Below are 25,239 nucleotides of genomic sequence, written 5' to 3' on the forward strand. Positions count from 1 at the left end.
GGCTCACACACAGCAATGCTGTTCAAACAGCTTTTATTAGTGGTTCTGACCATACTACACCCTCAAGAAAAACAAAACCTAGTTCACAGTGTTGAGATGGTGTAGTCAAAATTAAAAAAAAACCACAAAAATCCAGCGGTGGCTTGTGTCCAGTGTTTGTGCATGTGCCCCCAGGCTGGCAGAGCTGTCTGCAGCACATGGGCACAACTCCTGCTGCCAGCTCCAGAGCTGCTGAGAGCCAAAAAAGGCCCGGCAGCATCAGCAGTACCAGGAGGGTGGGGAGGAAAGGGCTCCCAGCAAGAGGGGCTGCCAGGCCGTGTTCCCATGGCCTGAAGAGCTCAGCCTGAGCTTTGCTGCAGCACTGACTCTCCCACAGACCTTCCAAACGTGCTGGGGCAGGAGCACCAGTTCCCACCCTGAAAGCAGCCCAGACCCCCCAGCCCCAGTGAGCCAGTGTCTCCACAGCCCCTCCTGGCACTGCAGAGCCCCCAGCCGCGCTGAGGCAGCACCCCGTGAGCAGACAGTCTGATCAACACACAACAAGCTCCCCCCACAGAACACTCAACTCCCAGCAATTCTGTGAGCAGAGCTGACTCTCCTGTCCCTTCCCAGGCTTTTCCAAGCATCCCTGGGGAGCTGCTGTAGATGGGAGCAGGGCTCTGCTAGCCTGGATTTCCTCATAAGGCACAGGGTGAGAGCAGCAACACAGGGCTTGATCTGTCCCTTGGGAAAGGCTGGAGGGGACTTCACAAAGGGAGGGGTCCTGTCACCCCTCTCCCACCTCAGGCTGTGCTGTCACCAGCTTCTGTCCCCCTCCCCCAGCAGCAGGGGCTGGCTCTGTCCCCAGACCCTGCACACACACGTGAGAGGTTGCATGCACCGATTCCAAAGGGGGCTCCCAGGTCACCCCAGCACCTGTCTGGAGAGCACCTGGCCAGCACAGCAGCCCTGGGTGCAAGAGGTTCAGCTTGGGCCGAGGTGCAGCTCAGCCAGCAGGGCACTGGGCACCCCTGAGCTCCTGGTTCCATGCTCACTGCTCCAAGGTCAGGAAGGCTGGAGGCCTCTGAGCTCCTGGACAGCAGCAGGGACATTCCACACAGCCCCAGGGATAGGTCAGGGCTGTGCCAGCACATGGGGGGACAGCCAGACTTTGCAGGGCTCCCTGCCAGGGCAGAGCCTGATGGTGTTCTGGACCCCTCAGGGTGGCTGTGCCAGAGCCAAGGTGTGAGCAGACCACAAGCCTGGCAGGCTCTGCAGCCATCAGACCCGGGCTGGGCACCTGGCAGGAGCTGCTGGCAGTGGAGGGCCAATCCCTGGCAGCCACTGAGGAGGGTGACCCATTCCAGCCTCACTGCCTGAGGAGCAGCACAAGAGCCAGCCAGGGCCCCTGATCAATGCAGGGTGCTCACAGCTCGTTCCTGTCACCCACACATCTCCTGTGGCACATTCAACCACTGACAGGGGTGTGAGAAGCCCAGGGAAAGGAGGCAACAAAGCTTCGAGTTCACCCTGGATCAGGGCCCATCCAGAGCTACTCATGGCCACAACAAAGCTGTAGAGGGCACTATGCAGGGATGTGGCAGCCAGTTCTTCCCCACTTACATTGAGACCTTCTCATGGTTGCTGAACCTGTGCTGTCCAAAGGAAAGGAACCCAGGGACAGAAAGGGGACAGCATGCTTCACTTCTCCAGCCCCCAGATCCTACCCAGGTGGCTGCAGGTTCAACATGGGGCCAAGTGGAGGAAGAGCTCCAAGGTGCTGCCACCTGGAACCAGGTGCCCCATGACTCCTGAGCTCAGGGATGGGGAGGAACAGTGAGGGAGATCTGCTGCTGGTGACTGCAGGCGCTGTGAGAGTGCAGGGGCTGGCCAGCAGTGCCCCCTGCATGGGCACACAGTACACATCCCATGGCCAAGGCTGCAGTGCCCAGACAGACACGGCAGTGCAGCTGCAGATGGACGTGGAGCTCAACAGCAGCAGGAGCCTGAGGAAGGCTGGTGGTGCTGTCACACCATGGAAACAAAGCCAGTTCTCTGTGTCTTTGCCTATGAGCAAAGACAGCTCCCAGCACAGCACCCATCCCACCCAGTGCTGCTCAGCACACAGGGCAGAGAGGGGCAGGGCTTGGAGATTTCAGGGTGCACACCGAGCTCTGTGCCACCCTCCTCTCCTGCCACAGGAGGGACAATCTCCACAGCAGATTCATTTCTTCACCACAGGCATCCCTGGTGCTGCCCCCATTCCACACTGGTCCCTCCTGGGCAACAGCACCTCCTGCCCCATTCCACACTCCAGCACACACCCAGCAAGGGCTGGACTAAGGGCTCCCCTGCCCTGCAGTTGGGCTCAGCACCCTCCTAACACACCAACGGCATCAAACCAGTCTGTGTCTCTCTTGCCCAGCTGGTACTGCAGCTGTCACACACCCTCCTTGTCTCCCGGGGTGTGGAGCAACCAGCAGTGCACAGCCATGGCACCCCACAACTTCCAGGAACATGGAGATCTCAGAGGGAAATCCTAGACAGCTGAGCCAAAATCCACAGGAGGTGGAGCTCGGGCAGGGCAAACCGCTGTTTTACTAGAGAGCTGTGGATGTCGGCTAAACTGGTAGAGCAAGAGCTGCACTGGTTTCCACTGGAGTCCAGACAGCAGCAGTTCAGACATCCAAGTCCCTGCAGGGGATCTTCCATATTCCACAGCCTGCCAGTGTCCACCCAATCCTCTCTTCAGGAAAGAGAGCTCCCATCAGACACCTCATTTCCACTTAGAGCAAAGGTCCCTTTCCAGGAAGGGCTTTTTCCCCCTCTGTGCCCCCTCTTGCTCTCAGACCCGCCTGAAGTGCAGCACAAGCAGGAGATGCCCTGGGCAGTGCTGGCTCCATGCTCACTGCTCCAAGTCAGCAGGGTTAGAGGCCCGTGAGATCAACGATGGCTTTAATAAAGATGGCATCATCACGCACGTAGGAGTTCTTGGCTTCCATGACGGACACGGGGCAGAAGAGGGGGCAGCCGCTGGCGATGTTCATCTCCGTGACGGGGCGCTGGAAGGACGAGGACGTCACGTCGGGGCGGAAGGCATCGATGATGTGCTCCCGGTTATTCTGGTCCAGAAGCATCAGGGTGACCTGTGAGGAAGGGTGAAAGCACAGGGGAGTGGCTGAATAAAAGACACATGGAAGCCCAGCCCAGTGACCTGCATGCAGGTACCAGCAGCCACAGCCACCCTGTGCACCTGCAAATCAGAGAAATGCCTCTGAGTGGGACCAGCAGAGAACATCACCTCAGGAATGTCCTGTAGAAACCCTCCCCATCCCCACATCCTGCCTATCGCTGGAAACTTCCCTGTGGCAGCACAAGTCTGTCAGACTGACTGAAATCCTACACTCTGCTCTCAGAACTGACACTGCACTCAGGTATTTCCCTGAGCCAGGGCTGTTGTCCTCTCTGCATCTGCTTGTGCCCGCTCACTCCGCCTCCATGTGTTCCACAAACCAGCAGTGCCCAAGAGCTGGGATCTGAGCTCCTGACAGGGAATGAGCACCCACTGTCCCCAAGCTCTGAGGCCACCACAACCTTCCCTTGCTCCCAACCCTTGCAGCAGAGGCTCTGTGCAATTCCCAACAGCCCACGTCACCCCCTTGCCTCACAGCACAGCCAGTGCTCTCAGCACACCTGGGGAACCCCCAGGGCAGTCAATACTGCCTTGCCAAGCGGCCCGGAGTGACAGTGCTGAGAAACTCGAGTAGGTGCTGAACCAGAGAGGCCATGGACGGGCACAGTGGGCTCTGCTCCAGACCCACCTTCTGGTTAAAGGGCCACCGCAGCAGCGCATCGTTAGGTCCCTTCATCACCACAAAAAACAGGGACAGGTGGGTGCCACGGCCGGTGCCGTCCCCATTCAGGTACACGCGCAGACACATCTTGTAGCCATACTTGCTGGTGTAGAAAGCTGTTAGAGAAGAGTGGAACAGGCACAGTGAGGGCCCAATGCAGCACAGCCTAGCAACAGCAGATCTCTGAAATCTGAGGGCTCTGAAGTTTGGAATCTGGGAGAAGCCAGGTCTGGGCTGCACCAGAGGTGGTCTGGAAAGCCCAAGGCCAGAAGTGCAGCCCCTGGCCTGAGCAGATGCTGCGCACAGAGCAGCCACCAGTCCCCTGGCTATTCCCTCACTGCCAGGGGGATTCTGCCCCAGAGTTGGGCCAATCCTCCTGCACCTCAGGGCTGAAGGAGCTGTGGTTCATGGCAGCAACACTGGTGAGCAGGAACAAATCCCCCATAAAGCACCTGGCTGGGAGCACAGCACTCTCAGCAGCCCACTGTGAGCTGATGCCTCTGATCTGGGCAGGGGCTCAAGCAAGTGAACTTTAATTCTCATTTGGATTCCCACAGCATGGCTTGGGCATGGCCAGGATGGGATTTCAGGCACTTTCCTTCCCCAGCAGTCCTGGGAATGCCTGTATTGTGACACTAGACCTGTGTGGGGTCACAGCTTGGAAGGGGACCTGCCACAAGTCACCCTCCCACAGCGGCACAGAGCACATCTGGGACAGGCTGGGCAAGGCTCAGTGAGCACAGGCAGAGATCAGGGGTCACAGCCAATATTTTACTGCAGGACTTGGTGCTTCTCTCAACAGGCAGACTATGAATAGCAGAGACACTGTGCTCTTCCACAGGGTGAGGAGCAAGAGATCGGATCTTTGTCACTGCATCCCTCTTGGAAATGCCCAGCTCATTTCTTCTGCTCCTTCCTCTCCACCTGCTTTACCCAAAGGCTCTCAGGACAGATGACCCCTTTGTTAGTCCAAGGAGAATATCCCCACTGGGCCCTCTGGGCCTTCTCAGCACTCTCATCACTCTTTGAATGTAAAACCCATCGAGGAACAGAAGGAAAGATGGCTCCAGAGTGGTGGGAGCAGCCAGGGAGAGGGACCATGCAGCTGGGCATCCTGCTCTCTCTGGCCCAGGTGAGGAGCAGAGCAAGAAGCCAGTAAGGCCCTCCCCTTCCCCCCTCAAGACTGATGGCCTTCACCCTGGCTTGTCCTGGGTCAGGCCCTGAATGAACCTTCCTTGAACAACTTGCTGTTTTTAGCTCAAGATTTTGCCCTCTGCCAAACCCCGTGGCACTCTGTCCTCACAACACTGCAAGCAGTATCTCCACTTCCTTTTCTTTAACACTGCTGTCAGCTGGTATTTCCTTGCCTTTACATTTAATGCAAACCAAACAATTACAGCCAATTTCCTTTCTCATCCCATCCACAGCCTGCATCTCTCTCCTCTCAGCCCTCTCTTCCCTCTTGGAACAGCACTGCTCTGCATGCTTCACTCTCCAAGATAAAACACTCCCTTCCACATGGAATATTTCTTTTCTCAGCCTGGCAGCATTTCCCAAGCAAAGGTCCTGCCATGAGACCCACACACAGCTGAAATGCAAGAGATTTTGGGGACTTTGCGCACCTGGAGAGAAGATGGCAGGCGAGCGGCCCGTTATCGCCTCCTGACGCTTCCGCGCAAACTCCGTTATCTTCCAGATGAAAACCCCATCGTAGGTGGAAGCCTCCATGTTGCGGATCTTCTCCTCCATCTCAGCCATGGCCAGGTCTTTAAGCCCAATGCTCCTCTCCAGCTGCCGGACCTGCTCAGTGGGACACGTGGTGCAGGTGAGAAACACGCAGGCCCTGGGGCCTGCGAGAGACCCCGGCAGCCCCTTGGGTTTTGGAGAGACCTCCAAAATGGACAGGGAGCAGGGAGGGAGAAACTGAGCAACATAAGCCAATTCACTGAAGCTTCCTTCTCTGGAGAAGATCCATCAAAACAGCTTAGTGCTTGAGCTGGGAACTTTCCTGTAGACAATGTAAAACTCCTTCCAAGGAGCTGCTCCATTGGCTGAGCAGCACAAGAAGTGTGAATGGGGAAAAAATCCCCAATAACTCAGCATTGTGACAAACTAAATTGAGAAAGAAAAGAACCTACACCCTCTGGAGGGTTTGTCCCTGCCAGCTCACACAGGATCACAGCAGATCAGTTGCCCAGAGAGCACAGGTGCGCTGCAAACTGCACAGCTCCAGGTGCCAGGAACACCAGGAGCCCTCCACAAGAGACTGTGCTGGAGCAGACTGGTGGAGGCAGCTCCTTCACACCTCCAGCCTGTCGCTGCAGGCAGCAGCACTGATGGCACTCCTCTGGCAAAGGCAGCACTCATTTGGAAAAGTCTGGAAGGTGAGCAGCCCCACAGATTCAGTGAGATGCAGCACAAGGAGATGCAGTGAAATTCTGGGTGCTCTGGCTCTTGTCAGAAAACTGTGCTGAGGAAGAACCCCTCAGTATCTCACTCAGTTTGATAATTAACAGAGGTCTGATGCTTTAGACAGGTCAGTTAAATTCCCAGCTTTTACAGGGAGCTGCTGAGGGTTGGGCACAGGCACACAGGGTATTTTAGTTCTGCCTTCAGATTTGTGGAGTTTCAGGACCAAGTGGTGAAGCTTTGCTAGCTCATGACACAGAAAGGAAACAGGAAACAACGTCTGCTGGGAGTGTGGGAACCCAGGTGAGCAGTACACACCTTGTTGCTCAGCGTTTCGATTTTCTCCTGGTCCAGCCGGTGCTGGCGACTGTAGGCCTCAGCTGTCAGGGACACTCTCTCCACCTCCCGGTTAAGCACACAGACAATGTTCTCAAAGGTAGCTGTTTTCCTCTCAAGGGCCTCACACCTTCCCAAGAGCTCTAGGGACCGGGAGAGCTCCGACTCCGAGCACAGTGAGTTTGCTCCCAGAAGTGGGGAACTGTTTTGTGATGAGGAAGGGACAGGAAGGGGCTTCAGGTCCCCAGCACCAGTCTTGAGGCTGAGCACAGAGCTCAGAAGCATGTAGAGATGCTCTGCCAAACACTTCCTTTCGTGTTCTGGGAGCATTTCATTTTCCACCTACATGAAGAGAAATACATCCCCCATTCAGCATGTGCAATCTACACTGTCACCAACCACAGAACAAATTCCTCCTATCCAGGTTGTCTCTGTCCCTCTGGGAGCCTCTCAGGATCCCCGGCCAGTCCCGAGCCCCAGACACCGGGGCAGCCCCGGCACGGCCGACAGCAGGGAGACATTGCCTGTGCCCTGAGGGTGCTGAGGGGAGACACTGCCTGTGCCCCGAGGGTGCTGAGGGGAGACACTGCCTGTGCCCTGAGGGTGCTGAGGGGAGACACTGCCTGTGCCCTGAGGGGAGACACTGTCTGTGCCCTGAGGGTGCTGAGGGGAGACACTGCCTGTGCCCCGAGGGTGCTGAGGGGAGACACTGCCTGTGCCCTGAGGGTGCTGAGGGGAGACACTGCCTGTGCCCCGAGGGTGCTGAGGGGAGACACTGTCTGTGCCCCGAGGGTGCTGAGGGGAGACACTGTCTGTGCCCCGAGGGTGCTGAGGGGAGACACTGCCTGTGCCCCGAGGGTGCTGAGGGGAGACACTGCCTGTGCCCTGAGGGGAGACACTGTCTGTGCCCTGAGGGTGCTGAGGGGAGACACTGTCTGTGCCCCGAGGGTGCTGAGGGCACCTGGGCTGGTGCCTTTGCAGCAGGAGAGACATCGGTAGGAGATAAAGGGCCGGCTCTTAGCAGGGGTTAATCCAAGGTTTTATTCTAGGAGTCTCCAAGGAGCTCCTGCATCTCAGGGGGCTCCTGCTGAGAGCCCCGGGAGAGGTGCCAAGGTTACATTTAAAAGGAGGTGGAAACCCAAAGTAGAGAACATTTACTGACCAATAAGTGACCCTGAGGGATGGGTACTGGGAGATGGACATTTAGGACAGCATATGGGGCAAGGCTTGGGGGGCTGACCCCTGGCCTCTGGCTGATCGCTCAGCATCCTGGGCTGAAGCTTCTAGATGGAGGGGATGGGATGCTGAGTGATTGACAGAGAGCCAGGATGGGGGTTTGGGGGTGATCTCATCCAGGGAGAGGGATTACACAGGTAAAGGGAGGGGGTACAGTCTGGGATAAACCATTTGGGAAAAATACAAGGATACAAAACCAAAACTACTTCAAAGTATTACAAAGTATAAAAACACACTACAACATCAGCTTTAAATTTACAATTTATCGGGGGGAAAAAACAAAGAAATAATGGAAAAATTTGTTTTGGTGGGGGTGGTTTGGGTTTTTGTTTAGTTTTAGAAATGTTTCAAATCACATACAATGAGGGTTGCTAAACGCTTCCCCCAGCTGTATTAGTCTGCTCTGCCTTCCTCCAACCCCTCCCAGAAAAGCTCTGTCAGATGTACCTAACAGCAACAAAGGACAAAGCCTCACATAACCTCCTGGAGGAGGGATTTATTTGAACCAGTAGGACCTGCAAAAACTAAGTGACATACAGAAATGGCCTGGCCCCAGTACTCTGCTTACAGAATCACTGTAATCACAAGTTATTACACACTTGCTTGGATGTGAAGAGACCTTAAAGCTCATCCTGTCCAAGGGATCCCAGGACAGCCACAGCTCCTCTGGGCACCCTGTGCCAGGGCCTTCCCACCCTCACAAAGAACAATTTCTTTCTAAAAATCTCATCTAAACCTGACCTCTGGCAGTGTGAAGCCATTCCCCCTGAAAGTGGCATAACCACCACAGTCCCAAAGCACTTAGGGTGCTCTTAAAGTAGAAGGAGATTTCATCCCACAGGAATTTAATTCCTGGGATGCGCAGATTCTGCACAGCAGATGATGTGAAGCTCCATGTGCAAGGGGTTTAATCAAATATCTGAAGGAAAACAGATTTAACACATGTGACAGTTTGGGCAACAGCGGTTTGCAGGAACTCTAATGCTGGGACTGAAAAGCCCCAGGGAAACCCAAGAGAGGAGCCCTTACCATCTCAGCACAGCCCACAGCCTCGAACCGGCACGGTACTTTGGATCTGCCACACGTCTTCACATGGTCCCGAAACTAGACAGGGAGGAAAGAGAGCAGTGTTAGATCTCATGTGTCCGTAGTGCTCCCTTGTCACCCCACTGACATTTGGGAAACTACAGCCAAGCTGAAGAATGCCCAAGCTATGGCTAATCACTGTCACAGTGCCCACTAAACCTGGGCTCTGCCCGCCATCAGGTGTGACTTTCAAGAATGCAAATACAGCCCTGACACCTGAAGGAAGCCAAATTTCTCCTTCTCTTGATGGCTGGGAGGTCTCACTGCTCACCTGCACATGCAAGAGTGAAAAAGCAATGGGTACAGGATCAAGTTGTGGATGCAGAATAATGAGCTTCCCTGAGGGCTGAGGAATGGGAGGCACAGGCAATAAGCCCATGAAACAAGGGCACATTCATTTTGGGCACTTCACACAACTCTGGTAAGGACGTGCTACAGGTTGGTATTTTTACCTCCATCCCAGCATTACATTTCTGCTGAGAGGTGCCACTAACCCCTCAGCACTGAGATGACTCGTTCAGGTTCCCACACAGCACATGATTAATCCAACAAGCTCTGTCACAGCTTCAGCTTGGGTTTAGTGCACTTCTCACCATCAGTACCAGAGCTCTGTTCTGAACACCACCATATTCCCTCCCCACTTAACTCCTACATCTGCTACAACAGATGTCAATTAAAACTGATTTTAAACCAGGTTTTTAAAGACTTCTAGATCCATGTGGCTTGTGTAATGAGTCAGGTTACTCGGAGTTAACATGGCAGCAAATAACAGTCTGGAGAAATAAACATGGGAGTTAATATTTAAACACAGAGTAGATCACCCATGGGGACCCCATGAGGTGGCTTCCTGCAGGGCTTCAGCTCCCATCTGCAGAGAAGCTGGGCTGTACCCCAAACCCCAGCCTGCAGATAAGGTGGGCTGTATCCCCACCCCTAGCTCCTCCTTACGCTGCCCATTTGGAAGAACTCTTTTGCTCCTCTTTTTGCTGCCTCTGTTCCCCGGCCCTGGTAAAGGGCTTTTTCCAACACTACTACTAAAAATATTTGCCTATAGAAGGCAAGATGGTTTCAGATGAATGAGCTTTTTGAAAATGTTTCCCAAAACTTGAATTTTTCAGATTCTTGAGCCTTGTTCCAGGAGCCAGCAGCCTGGAAATTCTATAGACATGGATTCCATTCGATGATTACTCTGATATCAATTAATATAGCTGGGCATGGGCTCTGTTTCCAAAATTGCAGCAGTAGTTGATGCAGTTGCTCTATGCAGAAGAAAAACCCATAAGTGAATTTTCCCACAGAGGCTCTGTCCCCATACATGATCCCAGGGGAGGTGGCAGTGGCAGCACCAACTGTGACCTGCGAGTGCCCCTGAGCCACATTACCTCACACCTATCCTATGGAAAACTCACATCCACATTAACAGCTGCCACTCAGTTGTTTTCCCCACTTCATTTCCTAATGGACTCTGCTCCTCCCTGCTGCCAGAATGCCAAACTCAGCCCATCAGGACACCAAATACCCCACGGCACAGAGTCAGATGGATACCTTCTCCCTGGGAATCTTCTTCCCACAGCCTTCACAAGTCAGCGGGAATTCAGGGCAGACTTCATCATGAGCCTGTGAAGGAACACACAGGAGATATTTGTCCTCAGATAAAAGGTTCATGGAGGTTCTGTGATGGGCACAATCCCAAGGGGCTGGATTTATGCCTTATTACAGATGAACACTGGATTTACCAACCTACACTCAGACCTTAGTCACGCTGATCCCTCTGAGCTGCTGACTCATTGTGTGACCTCCAGGCTACCCCAATTTTGGGTGCCTATGTAGCACCCAACCTCTATTTAAAAGATGCTACAATGATTTTTAAAAAATTCAAATTATTCCTTTGATGGCCAAGATAATCAATGGGAAACTCCATTAATGGCTCTGCCAGGAGGAGACACATTGATGCAGGTTGAGTGGAGTGAGCCATTACCTCAGCAGGATAATTTGGGTCTTTTTTCCACTGTAATGTTTATCAGTCAGCTGAGGCATAGGCCCCATGACAGCTCATCACATGCCGAGCTGAGCTGTCTGATTGTATCTTCACATTTGAACTAGAATACCATTTTTCAAGTAGAAAGAAAACAGCTGCACACTGTTTTTAAACTGTTTCATTTACCAGTCCCTGCACACAAGCAATTGCCTCTGCAGCCAGACGCAGGGTTGGATGATGGCCAGAGAGGTTGAACAAACAATCAGGGCAATGTGATCCTCTGTCCTCAGTAGAGTCTTTGGCAACAGTGCTGGCTAAATGGAATGCTGGAACATGCCACTGCTTCTGTACCATTTCCACGCTGCTTAAACCTTCTTGTTCTACATCCACCAGTTGAAACAAGGCACTGGAAACACCATGAATATGCAGATCAAAACTCAAATTAAAATATAAGAGCACTGAAGTCTCCTGCCATGGTAGGGACAGAAAAAAAATCCAACCAGGAGCATTTCTAATGCAGCTATCTGAACCCAGATGTTGGAAAACTTGGTCACAATGAATCTCTGTTACCTTCTAGGGGAACACGCACAAACCTCACCATGTCACACATCAGGAAGTGAAAAGTGAAACCAGCAGTAACTCCACCCCGGCTTCTTGGTCACTCTCTCCTTTTTATGCTTTAAGTGAGTAACTTAAGCTGAGAGTTTCACTGTGTGTCCCTGGAGAGATGACTGGCCAGCCAGCGGGGTTTGGAGAGCACTGCTGCCTGCAGAGGAGGAGGAGGAGGCCAAGTGCCTGCCTTTATCCCACTCACTCAGAGGGAGTGAGCCCTTTTTTTTACCCACCTACTGCTCTCATGTTCTCATGTAGAAACACCCAGTAACATCTACCCCATGAACCACAAAGCACTGGCAGAACAGATGGTCTGGCTGAAAGAAGGAAATTTCACTGCAGAGGCAACTATTTTAAAAGGGATTATTTTAAACTTATGGTCTCCCATGCCAACATGTGGGTGTGAAACTACCACACTCCCCACCTCCCAGCATTTATCCTCCATCCTGATTCCCCTCTGCACCATGACGTAACAGCCAAGAATGGGCAGCCCTGCCTGCAGCATGGGAAGGAGCTCAAAGAGCAACTGCTGTGTATGTAAATAGTTTAAGACACCAGAGGCTTCAGCCAGCGCAGATCCAAACATTTCTGTATAAACAGTTTCAGGTTCTTCTGGAAAGCCCTGTTCCTCCTGTCCCAGGTGGGTGTCAGAACAGAGATAGATGGTATCACTCCTGGAAGAAATCCAGCCGACCATGGAGCCAAGAGCAGGGGCTGGCACTTGAGCCTGATCTGCCACACTCCACTCCCCCTGCAATGGGGCAATCCTCCTGTTTATATCTTTCCCAAACCCATAGCTGTAGCTTCTGCTACAGGGATAAGCACCACTCACACTCACATCCAGGCACTTGCTTGGAAAGTTTTTGGGAGCTCTAGAAAGTCATCATGGCTGTGCGTGGGACTAGGCAAGAGCAGGCACTCTCCCAGAGGGAAACCAGAATGGAAATCAAGCTGGACAGGGATCAGAGAGAGGGGACAGCCATGGAAGAATTAAAGTGGAGTTGGAAGACAATGGCTCACCCAGCAAGGCACACACCAGCCTGCAGCATCCAACACCAGGAGCAGGAAAATCAAATGGGGCAGAGTTAACAGCCTTCAGCAACACCCGGTTCTTCCCACTGAATTACAACCAAAGCCGCTGATTGATCAATTTCCTTCCCTAATAATAAACAGTGACACAACCCCACAGCTGCCTGCCCATCACCCACCACCATCAGACATGTCATTCTCTGGGAGCTCACCAGAAAGGTTAGAAAATCCAACACCGCTGCCCGTGGGAGGATCAGGGCAATGGAGAGGATCACAGTCAGGGACTGTGTGTGAGGCAAATCAGAATCACAGAATAATGGAATGGTTTGGGTTGGAAGGGACCTTACAGCCCATTTCATTCCACCCCACTACTGTGGGCAGGGACACCTTGCACTGTCCCAGGTCATTCCAAGTCCCATCCAACCTGGCCTTGGACACTTCCATGGGATGGGACAGCCACAGCTGCTCTGGGCAACCTGTGCCAGGGCCTCCCCACCCTCACAGGGAAGAATTTCCTCTTAACATCTAATCTAAATCTCTCCTCTTTTAGTTTAAAACTGCTCCTCCTTTTCCTGTCACTATCTGTCCATGTAAAAAGTCTCTCTACATCTTTTTCAGGCCCCCTTTAAGCACTTACAGGCTGCAGGGAGGTTTCCCCAGAGCCTTCTCTTCTCCAGGCTGCTCAAAGGTGCTGAGCTCTCCTCTCTGCCTGCAGGCCTACTAGCAAATGGAGCTGCCCGTGGGTACTGGGAATCTCCCACCTCAGTATCAGGAAAGCAGAAAAGCTGTATATGATTTAAATTTGCAGTATTGGCAGACAAAGTTTTTCTTTGGACACTCCGGCAGCAGGATGAGGCTGTTTCATGCCAGCCAGCAAGGGCAGCACTCTTGCATTGCAGCTGTGCAGGGGAGTGAAGGCATACAGAGGGAAAAGTGGGTTTTGGTAAGGGCAGCTGATCCCTGAAGCACACAGTGATCATTCCTAAGGAGGATGAGAGCAGATCTCACTGTGCTCTGAAGCTTCCTCATGAGGGGCAGCTCTGTGTGCCAGTGACAGGACTCAAGGGAATGGCTGGAGTTGTGTCAGGATGAGGCTAGAATGGATATTAGGAAAAGATTCTTCCCCCAGAGGGTGCTGGCACTGCCCAGGCTCCCCAGGGAATGGGCACGGCCCCGAGGCTGCCAGAGCTCCAGGAATGTTTGGACAGCATTGCCAGAGATGCCCAGGGTGGCATTGTTGGGGTGTCTGCTGGTGTCTTGTGCAGGGCCAGGAAATGGACTGCATGATTCTTGTCCATCACTTCCAGCTTGGGAAATTCTCTGGTTCTATACAATGCCAGGGTGAGTTGCTCCCCTACTTCTCCCTCAGCCAAGAGGGAAAAGTGCACTTTAATCTGATCACCACTTCACCTCAGGGCATCCCTAAATTCAATTTCAACTCTGGAAGAGGCTGCTGCTGGAAATCATTATCTCCATACTCTGGTGGACAGGACATGCCCCTGCTGCCAGGCTGCTCTGCTCATAACCCGCCACATCCATACAGGTCCAGTTTTTTATCTGAGGTCTTGTAACCATGCTAGGAATCCATCAGCATGACTCTGGGCTCCCCCTCCAGCCAAGGGACAAGGCAGGCAGCTGGGAAATGCCACTGCTGAAGCAGCTCCTGGGAGATACCTCTGCCAGAGCCCATGGAAAGGCCACGGCAAAGGGCAGGGCTGGCAGAGGGACAGGGGACAGCAGGACAGGCTCAGAGCGAGCTGCACGCTGCAGCTCCCCTGCAAAATCCCCAGGTCTTGGAAAGTCACTCCATCAGTCTCCTCTGAGCACAGCAACAGTAACCATAAGCAGGTTACTGCAAGGGCTTGGCAGCTGGAAGGGAGCAACAAGAAGGAAACAAAACTACCAGGATGGCAGAGGAAAGCCAGCTGCCATGACACGGGGCTATGAGGGCTTGGGTGGTCTCCAGCCCCAGCATTGCCATGTGCAGCACTTGGCTTCCTGGACACAGTAACAAGGAAAAGGGTGGGCCCATGAAATTGCAGAGAAAACACTGAAAATTAGTCTCCAGTATAAAAAAGAGAGTGTGTAGGGAACCTGAATCCCTTGTGCTAAGAAGCATCGGTTGCTTCGTGCACCTCTGTCACTTTCCCAGGGGCTCCAGAGCCTGCAAGATGGAAATGTGCCACACAAGGCAGGTGCTTTGGGACGCCCTGCTCCTCTGAAGTGCCCATGCCCTTCTGTGCTGCAGCTCCTCCTGCCATAGAAGTCCTAAGCTGGTTCTATGCCAGGCTTGCTTGAACCTTTCCCCATACAGGTGAGTCAGGCTACCAGGCACAGGGTGACCACACACCCAGCCCTTGTGCCTCTGCATGGAGCCCAGCAGCACAAGGCTGGAAAGCAGGAACCCAGTCTGTAATTCCCAGTGACAAATGGGAATGGGAGCTTTCTGAGACCATCACACAGGCTGGTGCCAGCCACAAACTCCTCCCTTACTGGGACATGCTGTTGACAGATACAAGCAAGTTCACTTGGCAGCATTTCAAAGAAACTGTCAAAACCAAAGATGAAGTTTGCATCACTAGGTGCTGTTGGCTCCAGCTGGGCAGGCAGTGAGGGCTTGGGAACCCAGCACACCCTCACTGCTCTCAGTGCTCTGGTGCCCACCTGAGTGAGGACAAAAGGAGAAGAAGCCTTGTGGGGTTTCCTGTGGGCCTGGCTCAAGCCTCTGTTCAGACCCAGGGCAGACCTACTTGTTTTCAGTGTTGAAATTTTGTTCATCAACTGTTAGGGCTGATCAGACAGAGGTTTGATTTAGGGATTGCTGGCAGAGGGACACCAAGGCAGTGTGTCAGGTACTGAAGACAAGTGTGAAGGCAAGAGTGATTTCTTAGAACAGAGGAAAGTACAAAATGCATTTGAAGGAGTAGTAGGTTTTCTGTCATTTTTAAAAATAGGTTCTGCCACTCCTGGTTGCTTTCAACTATGAACAAGCATGAAGTGGTGGTACACTCCAGGATGCTTTTTCCAAATCCCTCCACAATTCCTCCACCTGCATTCCTGGTGAGGGGTTTCCTCACAGCACAGAGCCATATGAACCACACTCAGTACTCCCCTCCACTTCAAACCTCGTGACTTACAGCTTTTCATTCTCCAAGGAGCAGATGTCAAAACCATTAAGTTTTGGGTCACCACAAGAAGGCTGAGCTGGTTTCAGAAGTGAAGAGCAGACCCTCTGCAGCCGGGGCTTTCCAATTCCCTCCCACGCCTGCTCTCCGGCACTCGCCATGGCTCTGCCTCCCACCATGGTTTGGACAGGAAATTGCTGGTGACTGGGCAGCCAGCTACACCAGCTACTGTGGGGCTGTGGCTGGGGTGTGCTTGTGGGCCTCAGCTCTGGCTCTGGAAAGTATAGGTGTGTCTGATCCCTTTTCCAAAAGCAGAAGGTCCTTTTGGTCACATCCATGTGCAAGTCAGGGATTCTCTCACCAGAAAATTGTCTGGTCCTGCTGGAGCTAGCTGCAAACTGCACTTCACCATCAGCCCAGAATTTGGAGCCAAAACCTTCAGAAGAAGCCAATAAATGCTGCACTGGGTTTTAAAGAGAAGGCTGGTCACCCTGCCACAGCAGCACCAAGTGCTCCTGCCACAGCACCTCAAGCGTTGTACCCCACACAGATGACAATGATACAACACCCAGAGGAACAACTTTGTGGAGCAGGAGACAGGTGAACAAGCTTCAAAGACCAACAGCTCTCCTCTAAGCAATGTGCAAAACCCTGAGGATGGAGTTTCAGCCTCAGTTGAAAATCACCACCAAAACCTGTTGGGGCACTGCCGGGTTACAGCTGGGAAGGAGGGGCACGACACGCTCAGGGCCCCGGGAGCCCTTCTGAAGAGAGAGCTTTCCCTGGGTAAGGCATGGCAGGGGCTCCACAGCATCTCCTGAGTATGAACAGTGGGCAGAAAGGAATGCCTGGTTATCCTGTTCTTCTGGAGCCAGGAAGCCCCATAGCCCAGAAGGGGCTGCAGACATCCTTTCTGACACCACAGGCTTTTGAGTAACATCACTTGGGATAGGAGCTATGCACCTTCTGCAGCCTTCCAGGTTCCACTTACAAAGAACTTTCTAAAATCAAAATGACAGCAAAAAACTCGAGGAAAGCACGTTGTTTCCAGCTTGTTCCCACACCTGACTGTTGCCTGGCCTCAGGAGCTGAGCTGATCTGAGCCCCACAAAACTTAGTTTAAACATTGACCTTATGTTTAAGCTTAATTTTTTAAGTTTTAAAACTTAAAAACTTCCTAAACTTGGACAATTTCCTTATGTCTCAGTTAATTCTGCTTCCAGCAGAAGAGGGCTGCATTAAATTCCCTGTCTGGGGTAACCAAGGGGAATGCCAAAGCTGACCCCGTGTGCCCACCTCCTCAGCCCCCTCCTCCCATCCCAGTCCTGGGGGGAGGACACAGGAAGGGAACTGGTGGGATGAAAGGCAATCATAAAAGGCGTATGAAAATTGTCAACAGGATGCTGATAAACAGGAGAGGGACATGGACAGCCAGAGGTACTGTAGGGTAGGAGGAACACACCAGAGCTGAGGAACCACAAACTCCCTCTCCTGGATATCACTGGGACTGTTTCTGAGGTTTTTCCTTTTGCTTTAATGGGCTGAATTTAGTTTCTGCAGCCCTTCTCAGACTTTGCTCTTGAATCTAAAGGCTCATGCCCACAGCCTGATTTTCGAAATGTACGTGCAGACAGACTTATCAGGAAAAAGGGTCACTAATAAAAGGAAAAACCCTTCAGCCCCCTGCCCCAAACTACTTTATCCAAATGCCACAAAATATTTACACACTCTGAAAAATGCAGCCATAAATCCAGACTTAAATATTTCATATGCTCCACACAGCTTGAAGCAGAGTGCAAGTCATGTCCAAGCAAACAGCACTCATTCAGTTTTGCATTTTCCTTTGAGAGCCAAACTTTAGTCTGAACAGAAAGCAAAACTGAAATCCATTTTACTCCTTTTCTTGAGGTTTAAGCTTTCCAGCTGCAGAACATGTTTCCCCTGTGTGTGCCCAGATAAGATTAGCAAATCAGAAGTTTGCAAGGGGAGAGCAGCCTCTCTCAGCACAACACACGATTTTAAAATTAGCAAACAGTGAATTCACTCTGAGGGACTTTCCATGTCCTCTCAGAAATAGCTCTGAGGTACTTTCCAGAGTGGGAGTGCTGAGCTGCTGCAGGACGTTACCCACAGCACAGCCACGGGTGCAGCTCCTCTGCAGCAGGCAGCTCTGCACTGCGGCCCTGCAGGCTTTAACCTCAGCCCAAGGTATCACAAGGCTCTGGGCTAACACAGCCACCCAAGGCCTCCTTTCCCAGCCCTCTTCAGCGACACACATGGCTTTGGCAGCATGGCGACAGCCAGTCCTGATTAAATGCCACAGCTCTTTGGCAGGCATGTGAGAGGAGATAACACAAGCCAGACCTTGCCTCCTCCCACCAGTTCCTAGGAAAGAGCCAGCTTTTCCTGAGAGGGCACAAAATAACCTCCTTCCTTAGGCTGAATGCCATCAGGGCAGGCAGGAGAGGCCTCTCAGCCCCTGAGAGGAAACAGCCAGCACTGCTCCAAACCCTCACACCCCTTCTACCACACAGGACTCCCCCAGACTCATAAAACCCCTGGCAGGGAAGATATCACAGATGCCCCAGCCCCACAGCCCACGCACACCAGGGCCACACTTCCATCAATCATCCTTTGTCCCAGCAAACGCCAAACTGGGGTTTGGGAAGATCAAGTGGAGAGTGAAAACAAGGCCCAGGCTCACCCATATAGGTGCTTTTCATCAGCAGTGTGCAAGGTTCTGGGGCACCACATGCTTCTGCAGCCTGACCCCTGGACAGCTCGCTGCCCTTCTGAACTCCCAGAGGGAGCTCTGGCCAGACTCAAGCACTCTAACACTTGTCAGAATACATAGGCAGAACTTTAGGCAGCAGAAGATTTTTGCTGAGCTCTGCAAGAACACGTTAAGACTTTTCTTAAAAACAGAAGAAAAAGTTCAGCACAGCTCATCAGCCACAGTACAATCAGCACTGGAAGTTGCTGACAGATAATCTGGTTTTGTCTCATGAAAATGAACTCACTATAAGCATTGCAGAAGATATCGGACCTCTGGGCACCAGCAGAAATTAAAGCATGGAGCAAACAATCTGCAGACACCACCAGCACAGCCTGAACCCGAAACCTCAGTACCAGGGTACCCTGCCCCTGGACAGGCAATCCCCAAACTCTGTACTGTGGCAGTGTTAAGCTTTTCACCTGACATTTCTTCAGTCCCACATCCACACCATGAGCCTCTCACAGATGTACAAATGGGGGTTCACAGCAGCAGAACCATTTAGCACCGACATCCTCATCTCTTGGACTAAACTTTGAGCACGCAGCAGAAGGCTCAGACAGCAGGACAAGGAAGCAGAGCTGCAGAAGCATCTCTCTGCCAACAGGCAGAGGCACAGTCTGGGCAGAATGCTCAGGCCTGATGCACAGCTGTTGCTTCTTCTTCCACTTTGCAATGTCAGGAGAATCCCAATGATAGCCTGGACAGACCAAGGTTAAACCTGCTTCTGAAACACATCTCAGTCACTGGCAAAGCTCTGTGAACCACCAGGCTATGATCTTAATCTGGAGTGAGTGTGAACCACCAGGCTATGATCTTAATCTGGAGTGAGTATTAGAGAGAAATAAAATGAACTCCTCTTATCTCAGGCCTCCAGCGTGGCGGTTCTGCCATTCCAAGAGGGATGACAAAATTGTCCTTCAGGAGCCAAAAGCTTCACATACAGTCACACACTACAGACCAAGCACCCCCAGCCACAACTAAAATCTGTATTAAAAAGTTAGTGGGCTCCTCGAGGAGAAATTAGATGAAAAAACCATCCTGTCCAGCAGCCTTGTGTCCCAGAACAGTTTGGGGTGATGGGTGACAGTACCCAACATCCAGTCCCACTGTCCTGGTAGCTTTGGAGACAGCTGAAATGGGATCAGGTCATCTTCTGTGAGTTGATGGAGTCTGAAATTTTTAGGTTCACATAATGCAGAGAAATTCACAACCATTTAATGGCACAGCAATTTCTTGATAGTCTTGTATAGCAGAAAAGAGCTGCAAGGAGAGCAGGTGGTTCCCATCATAGAAGGAACATGCTCACAAGCAAATCCCTGTGATCACAAGCAAATCTGAACTGATCTCAGTCCAGCCTGTGCCCTCAGCAGGGCACACAAATCCTCATTCAGGGAGCCTCTCCAGCTGACAGTGAAGTCCAGGGATTTGACAACTTTCCCCCACTGTCAGCGAGCACAGACAACACCCTGAGCCTTCCCCAAAAGCAGAGGGAAGAAGGATGCAGATGTGCCAAGCCTTGCTTTGGCCTGTACCTCGTACTCTTTGATGGTTCCCTTCCAGGTGCAGCCGCTGTTGATGCAGACAGCAGGCAGACTCTCCACCTCCCGCCGTGCTGCATTGTCTGGGAAAGCCTGAAATGGCAAAACAAGCAGACCACAAATATCACTGAGGCACTGCAGTTTGGATCAGGACTTTGAATTCTTTCTGAAAACTCCTCCCAGACCAGTTGCTCCATCAACCCTCAGAGGTGTGTTAACAGCAACCAAATCTCTGTGACAGCTTTAAGTAGGGCACCACTACACACACGTGCCCTGGATTTCAGCACGAGGAGTCCAACACAGTAATCACCTTCTCACAGCTGAAGAAAAGGGTTCCTATGAAAAAGGAGTTCTCAGAGCTCATGTTTTAAGCAAAAACTGTAACTGGTATTACTGACACCAGTGTTCTGTTAGGTTTTCTTCAATGTATTTTTCCTTACCGAGCTTGTTTCCAAAATAGAAATTCCTTCTTCGTATATTCCTTCCTGGATACAGCTGGCACACTTCTGAGGTCCAGCACTATCAGAAAGAAAAATAATAATCAAACACAACGACAAAAAAAAATTTGAAAAAAAGAGTTAACAATGAATTGACTTCTGGTAACTTTATGAAATGACAATGTTTTCTTATTTTTAAAGCAACACACTGAGTCTTTGCTTGTGTGTATTGTTGATGCCTCTTTCTAATTTCTTTCTTCTGCCAATTAAACATTCTATTAGGCTTTCCTCAGACAAAGGTAGGAGTAAGATAGAACACAAAGAGACTTCTCTGGAAGCCAGCTTGTGCTTAAACCTCTCCCATTTTTACACAACAGTGAAATGATGACTATATGACTGTGATGAAGGAAAGAGGTGATAGACCTGGACTGCCTCCTCAATGGCAAAAACAGTGCAGGGCATTCTGGAAAAGAGAACTTTGAAGCATCAACAAAGGCAAGTCAAAGATTACACATTCCCTTAGAGAAGAGACTATACTGAATCTCAATGATTGAACACAGCTCCCTTGGAGAGAAGGCCATGCAAACAACACTTCTCTCTGCTTTTGTTTTGAAAATGCCTTTCAAATATTGTGCCTTCGCACTGGAGGCCCAGCAGTTACCTGATGATTCTCTTCAGGCAGTAGGAGCAGTAGCGATGGCCGCACTGCGCCTGGAACGGCCGCCTCAGGATGTTCTTGCAATCGGAGCACAGGTATTTGACCTCCAGTTTAGTTCCCAGGATCTCCTTTGCAAACCCAGGCTGGTTTAGATCCAGAGAACCAGGTGGAGAAGAGTTTGCTGCTGCCATGTGAACGAAAAGTTCTGGCTGTATCTCCAGAGACTGAAAATAAAAGTATTTTCTCCAACTGATTATAATTGCAGGGAGGTGATTTGTCATATAAACTGTGTTATCCCAGATTATTAGACTGTCCCCCAACAAAAGTAAACATACTGATGTAAACCACCCTAAAACCCTGCCTTCACCACCAAAATATGGGAGGAAATTTGAATTTAAGAACTAAATCCAGAACACAGAGACGTGAAGGACAGCCCTAACAAAACTCCCTGTCTGAGCTGACTGAAATGCAGCCTGTTTAGAGATATTAAGTCTTTTTGCTTTAAATAAGGTAAAAAACTGTCTTAAAGGTGGTAAGAAATAAATAGAATAAACTCAGTTCACCAAAACCCTGTTGGCCAGCACAGCCACAGCTTGTCAGCTGTCAGGAGGGACCAAAACTCTGCCCAGAGGCAGCTAGGCCAGCATGTTCCTGGGAGGAAGCTGGGCACACAGTGGAGCCCAGATTTAGTGGTGGCGCCCAATCAGGCACAAAGGGTTCCCTAGAGGGATGGAAAATGAGGAGACAAGAGGCAGGAGCAAATTGGAAAGAAGGCAAAGAACAAAATGCTTTTGTTTTAGCTGCTTATGCATCTCATACCTTCATTCCCCGTGACTACATGCTACAGGCACCTAAAACACCTAAGGAGCACACCCGTGGAGTCCACTGGTTTGGATGGGAAGGGACGTTAAAGTTCATCTTATTCCACCCCTGCCATGGCAGGGACACCTCCCACTGTCCCAGGTGCTCCCAGCCCTGCCCAGCCTGGCCTTGGGCACTGCCAGGGATCCAGGGGCAGCCACAGCTGCTCTGGGCACCCTGTGCCAGGGCCTGCCCACCCTGCCAAGGAACAATTCCCAATATCCCATCCAGCCCTGCCCTCTGGCAGTGGGAAGCTGCTCCCCCTTGTCCTGTCATTCCATGTCCTTGTCCCCAGTCCTCTCCAGCTCTCCTGGAGCCCCTTCATGCACTGGAAAGGGCTCTGAACTGAGGTCGCCCTGAAGCCTTCTCTTCTCCAGGCTGAACGCCCCGAGCCTGTCGCCGGGAGGAGCCCCCACGAGCAGAGACACCGCGAAACGGAGCAGAGCCCAGGGCTGCCCCCGTGTGGCCCAGACTCCCCGCGGCCAGGAGGGCTCTGCCGGGCCGGGCTCCAAGAGGAGCGAGGCCCGAGCCCGCCACTCCCTGAGGGCCCCGCACTCACCGGCCCTCGCTGCGCGCCCGCACCGGAAGCCCCACCAGGCCCCGCCCCCGGACACGTGTGGCGAGCCCGGGCCCCACCCACTGCCCTAGAGCGGCCCCGCCCACGGGAGTGGCCCCGCCCACCGCCCGGGAGCGACCCCGCCCACGAGAGCGGGCCGGCCCCCGACACCCCCAACACCACCACCCAGCCTTGTACTCCCAACACCTCCACACCGACACCCTCGACCACCCAGCAAAACCCACCTCTGCACCCCAATGCCCCCGACACACCATCACCCATCCCTGCATCCCCGACATCCCGACTCCGACAACCACCCCACCGCCACCCACGTCTGCCCCCTCCAGTACCCTCACATCTCTGTCACCACCCCACTGTCATACCCAGTTTTGCCCCCTGCCACCCCCAACTGTCACCCCTCAGTCAGCTCCCCTCAGCTCCTCAGTCACTCCCTTACCCCGTCCTCTGTCACTTCCCCAGCACCACTCCTCGCTGACTTTCCACTGTCCCCTGCCATATCCCTGCTTCAGGCGACCCTGCCGGGAAAGAGCCCAGATCCCTGGGACACCCTCACACTCCCCCAGGACTACTCATCTACCCGCTGGGTTCCCTCAACCCTCCTCTGAGCCCACCTCATCCGCCTCCTAGGACCTCCTGGTGCCCTCGTCCATCCCAGGGGCTTCCCATCCATCCCCTGGGACCCCCCTCACGCATCCACTGCATTTGCTGGAGGGGGAAAAAGACGGACAGTGGTGCTCAACCTGACCCACCCGCGGTCCCATCGGAGACAGCCATCTCCCGCTGCACTCCATAGGTGAGCAGCCCCTGGTCCCTTGGAAATGGCCCGGAGCGTGCACCAGGCAGAATTGTTTTAAAGTCACTTTTGGCCATTTTGGGTACCAGTGGGCCCTCGCCTACCTGCGCACAGAGTGTCATGGCCACCTCGCGTCCCGTGGCGCGGCTCGGGGGACAGGTGGGGGCCAGCGGTCGGGAAGGATGGGCGGCGGCAGGACGGAGACGGCCGGACGGCGATGGCAGGAAAAATGCCGTGAGGGGGAAACGCGCGGCGCAGTCCGCACTGAGGTCACGGCGAGGTGCTTTTCGCAGAGGAACTTGTTCGGCAAAAGGTCACAGCAGCGAGATTTGTCACCCGGGATCCCCAGCCCGCCTGCCCCCCCAGCCCGGCTCCGGCAAGGGGCTCCGGGGTTTTACCGCCCGCTGCGCCGGCGGGCCGGAGATGGGCGGGTTCTCACTGCGGGGAATTCACCCGGGGCCGGGGAAATCCTCGCCGTCAGAGCAGTGACACAGCGGCCACGGTGACTCTCCCGGGAGCCTGGCAGCGAAGACGGGGCCGAAGAGGAGCGGGTCGAAGTGAAGGGCTCGGCAGGGCCACGGGGGGCTCCGGGACACCGAGCCCTTGGCGAGAGGCCAGGTGCTGCTCAGGCACCGTCAGGGGGGGGTGCTCCCTGTCAGGGAGCCGGGGACGGTGCATCCCTGCGTGTGCCGGCACCGGGAACGGCACGGGCACAGCTCCCGCTTCACCCATTGCACTGCAACAGCCCTTTTCCCAGCACAGCCGGTCTGCGAACACCGGCATGGAAAACTTGGTGATGTCATCTATCGAAGAAAAATCCTGTCTGCACTTCCTGAAATTACCGTGACCTGGCAGCAGGACGTGCTGTTCCCAAAGGGACAGGAAACCCGCACCAAAGGCTTGCTCGGAACGCCCGCCGCGGGACGGGACCATGGGGCTGCTCCCAGTACTGCTGTTGCGACAGCCCTGCTCCAGCACACGGCCCGGGGAGAAAGCCTTGCACTCCGCTAATGTCCCACCTCCGGAGCTGCTTTCTCCTGTTCCCTGGGAGCCGGGGCCAGGCGCGCTGCAGTGACAGATGACAAATGCAAACCCCCGGGCCGTCCCAGCACCTGATTTCCGAGCAATGCCTGGATCATCACCGTGACCGGGCTCTGTCCACTCATCCTGCGCTTTGTCATGGAAAGACCCCACAAAAATCCGCCTGGGGAGCGTTAACTTTGTGCCCTCTCGCTTCAGAAATGACGAGGGCAGGAGCAGCTTTTCATGCCTTTACTGCGACTGCGTAAATTTCTGGGCGATTCTGATGCAGTTTAGGGATTTTCATCGAATCACAGAATATCCCCTGAGCTGGAAGGGACCCACCGGGGTCATCCAGCCCAGCCCCTGTCCCTGCCCAGCCCCCCCAGCAGCCCCAGCCTGGGCACCCCTGGCAGCGCTGCCCAAAGGCTCCTGGAGCTCTGGCAGCCTCGGGGCCGTGCCCATTCCCTGGGCAGCCTGGGCAGTGCCAGCACCCTCTGGGGGCAGAGCCTTGCCCTGAGCTCCAGCCTGAGCTGCCCTGGCCCAGCCCCAGCCGTGCCCTGGCTCCTGTCCCTGTCGCAGAGCAGAGATGGGAGCTGCCCCGCGGGAGGAGCTGCAGCCCCAGCGAGTATTGACCTCAGTATCGCCTTCTCTGGGCTGAACCAACCCAGTGCCCTCAGCCACTCCTCCCTTGGCCCCTCCGGACCGTCCCCATGCCCGTGTCCGTCCTGTGGACGCTCTGCCGGGCTCCCCGCAGCACAAAGCCCCCACGGCACAGCCCGGCCCAGCCCCGCCGCTGCTCGCAGGCGCGCCGGGGCCAACGGGCCGGGGCAAACCGACACTGCACGCGAAGAGCCGCACTGCGCATGCTCGGCTCGGCTCAGCCGAGCGGGTCAACGGGTCTGACAGCGCCGCAAACAAACCAATCCCTGCCG

At 53.5% G+C, this 25,239-nt stretch overlaps 1 protein-coding gene across 2 annotated transcripts; it reads right to left on the reverse strand.

The window, feature by feature from the left end:
- Nucleotides 1–16: 16 nt before the first annotated feature.
- Nucleotides 17–25,160, reverse strand: TRAF2 (TNF receptor associated factor 2). Of its 2 annotated transcripts, none has more exons than XM_074556094.1 (10): nucleotides 23,389–25,160; nucleotides 21,057–21,277; nucleotides 20,399–20,477; nucleotides 19,953–20,051; nucleotides 10,446–10,517; nucleotides 8,844–8,918; nucleotides 6,561–6,920; nucleotides 5,456–5,633; nucleotides 3,801–3,949; nucleotides 17–3,125 (listed from the first exon to the last, which is right to left on the reverse strand). In XM_074556094.1, the coding sequence occupies exons 1-10, from the start codon at nucleotides 23,404–23,406 to the stop codon at nucleotides 2,907–2,909; spliced, it is 1,470 nt and encodes a 489-aa protein (XP_074412195.1). In that variant the 5' UTR covers nucleotides 23,407–25,160; the 3' UTR covers nucleotides 17–2,906. The 2 variants fall into 2 exon arrangements, with proteins under 2 accessions (XP_074412195.1, XP_074412196.1); XM_074556095.1 differs by lacking the exon at nucleotides 23,389–25,160 and adding an exon at nucleotides 22,474–22,540.
- Between the last annotated feature and the right edge of the window lie 79 nt (nucleotides 25,161–25,239).

The sequence above is a fragment of the Zonotrichia albicollis genome, chromosome 21, assembly GCF_047830755.1.
Source record: "Zonotrichia albicollis isolate bZonAlb1 chromosome 21, bZonAlb1.hap1, whole genome shotgun sequence".
In the NCBI taxonomy this organism is placed as follows: Eukaryota; Metazoa; Chordata; class Aves; order Passeriformes; family Passerellidae; genus Zonotrichia; species Zonotrichia albicollis.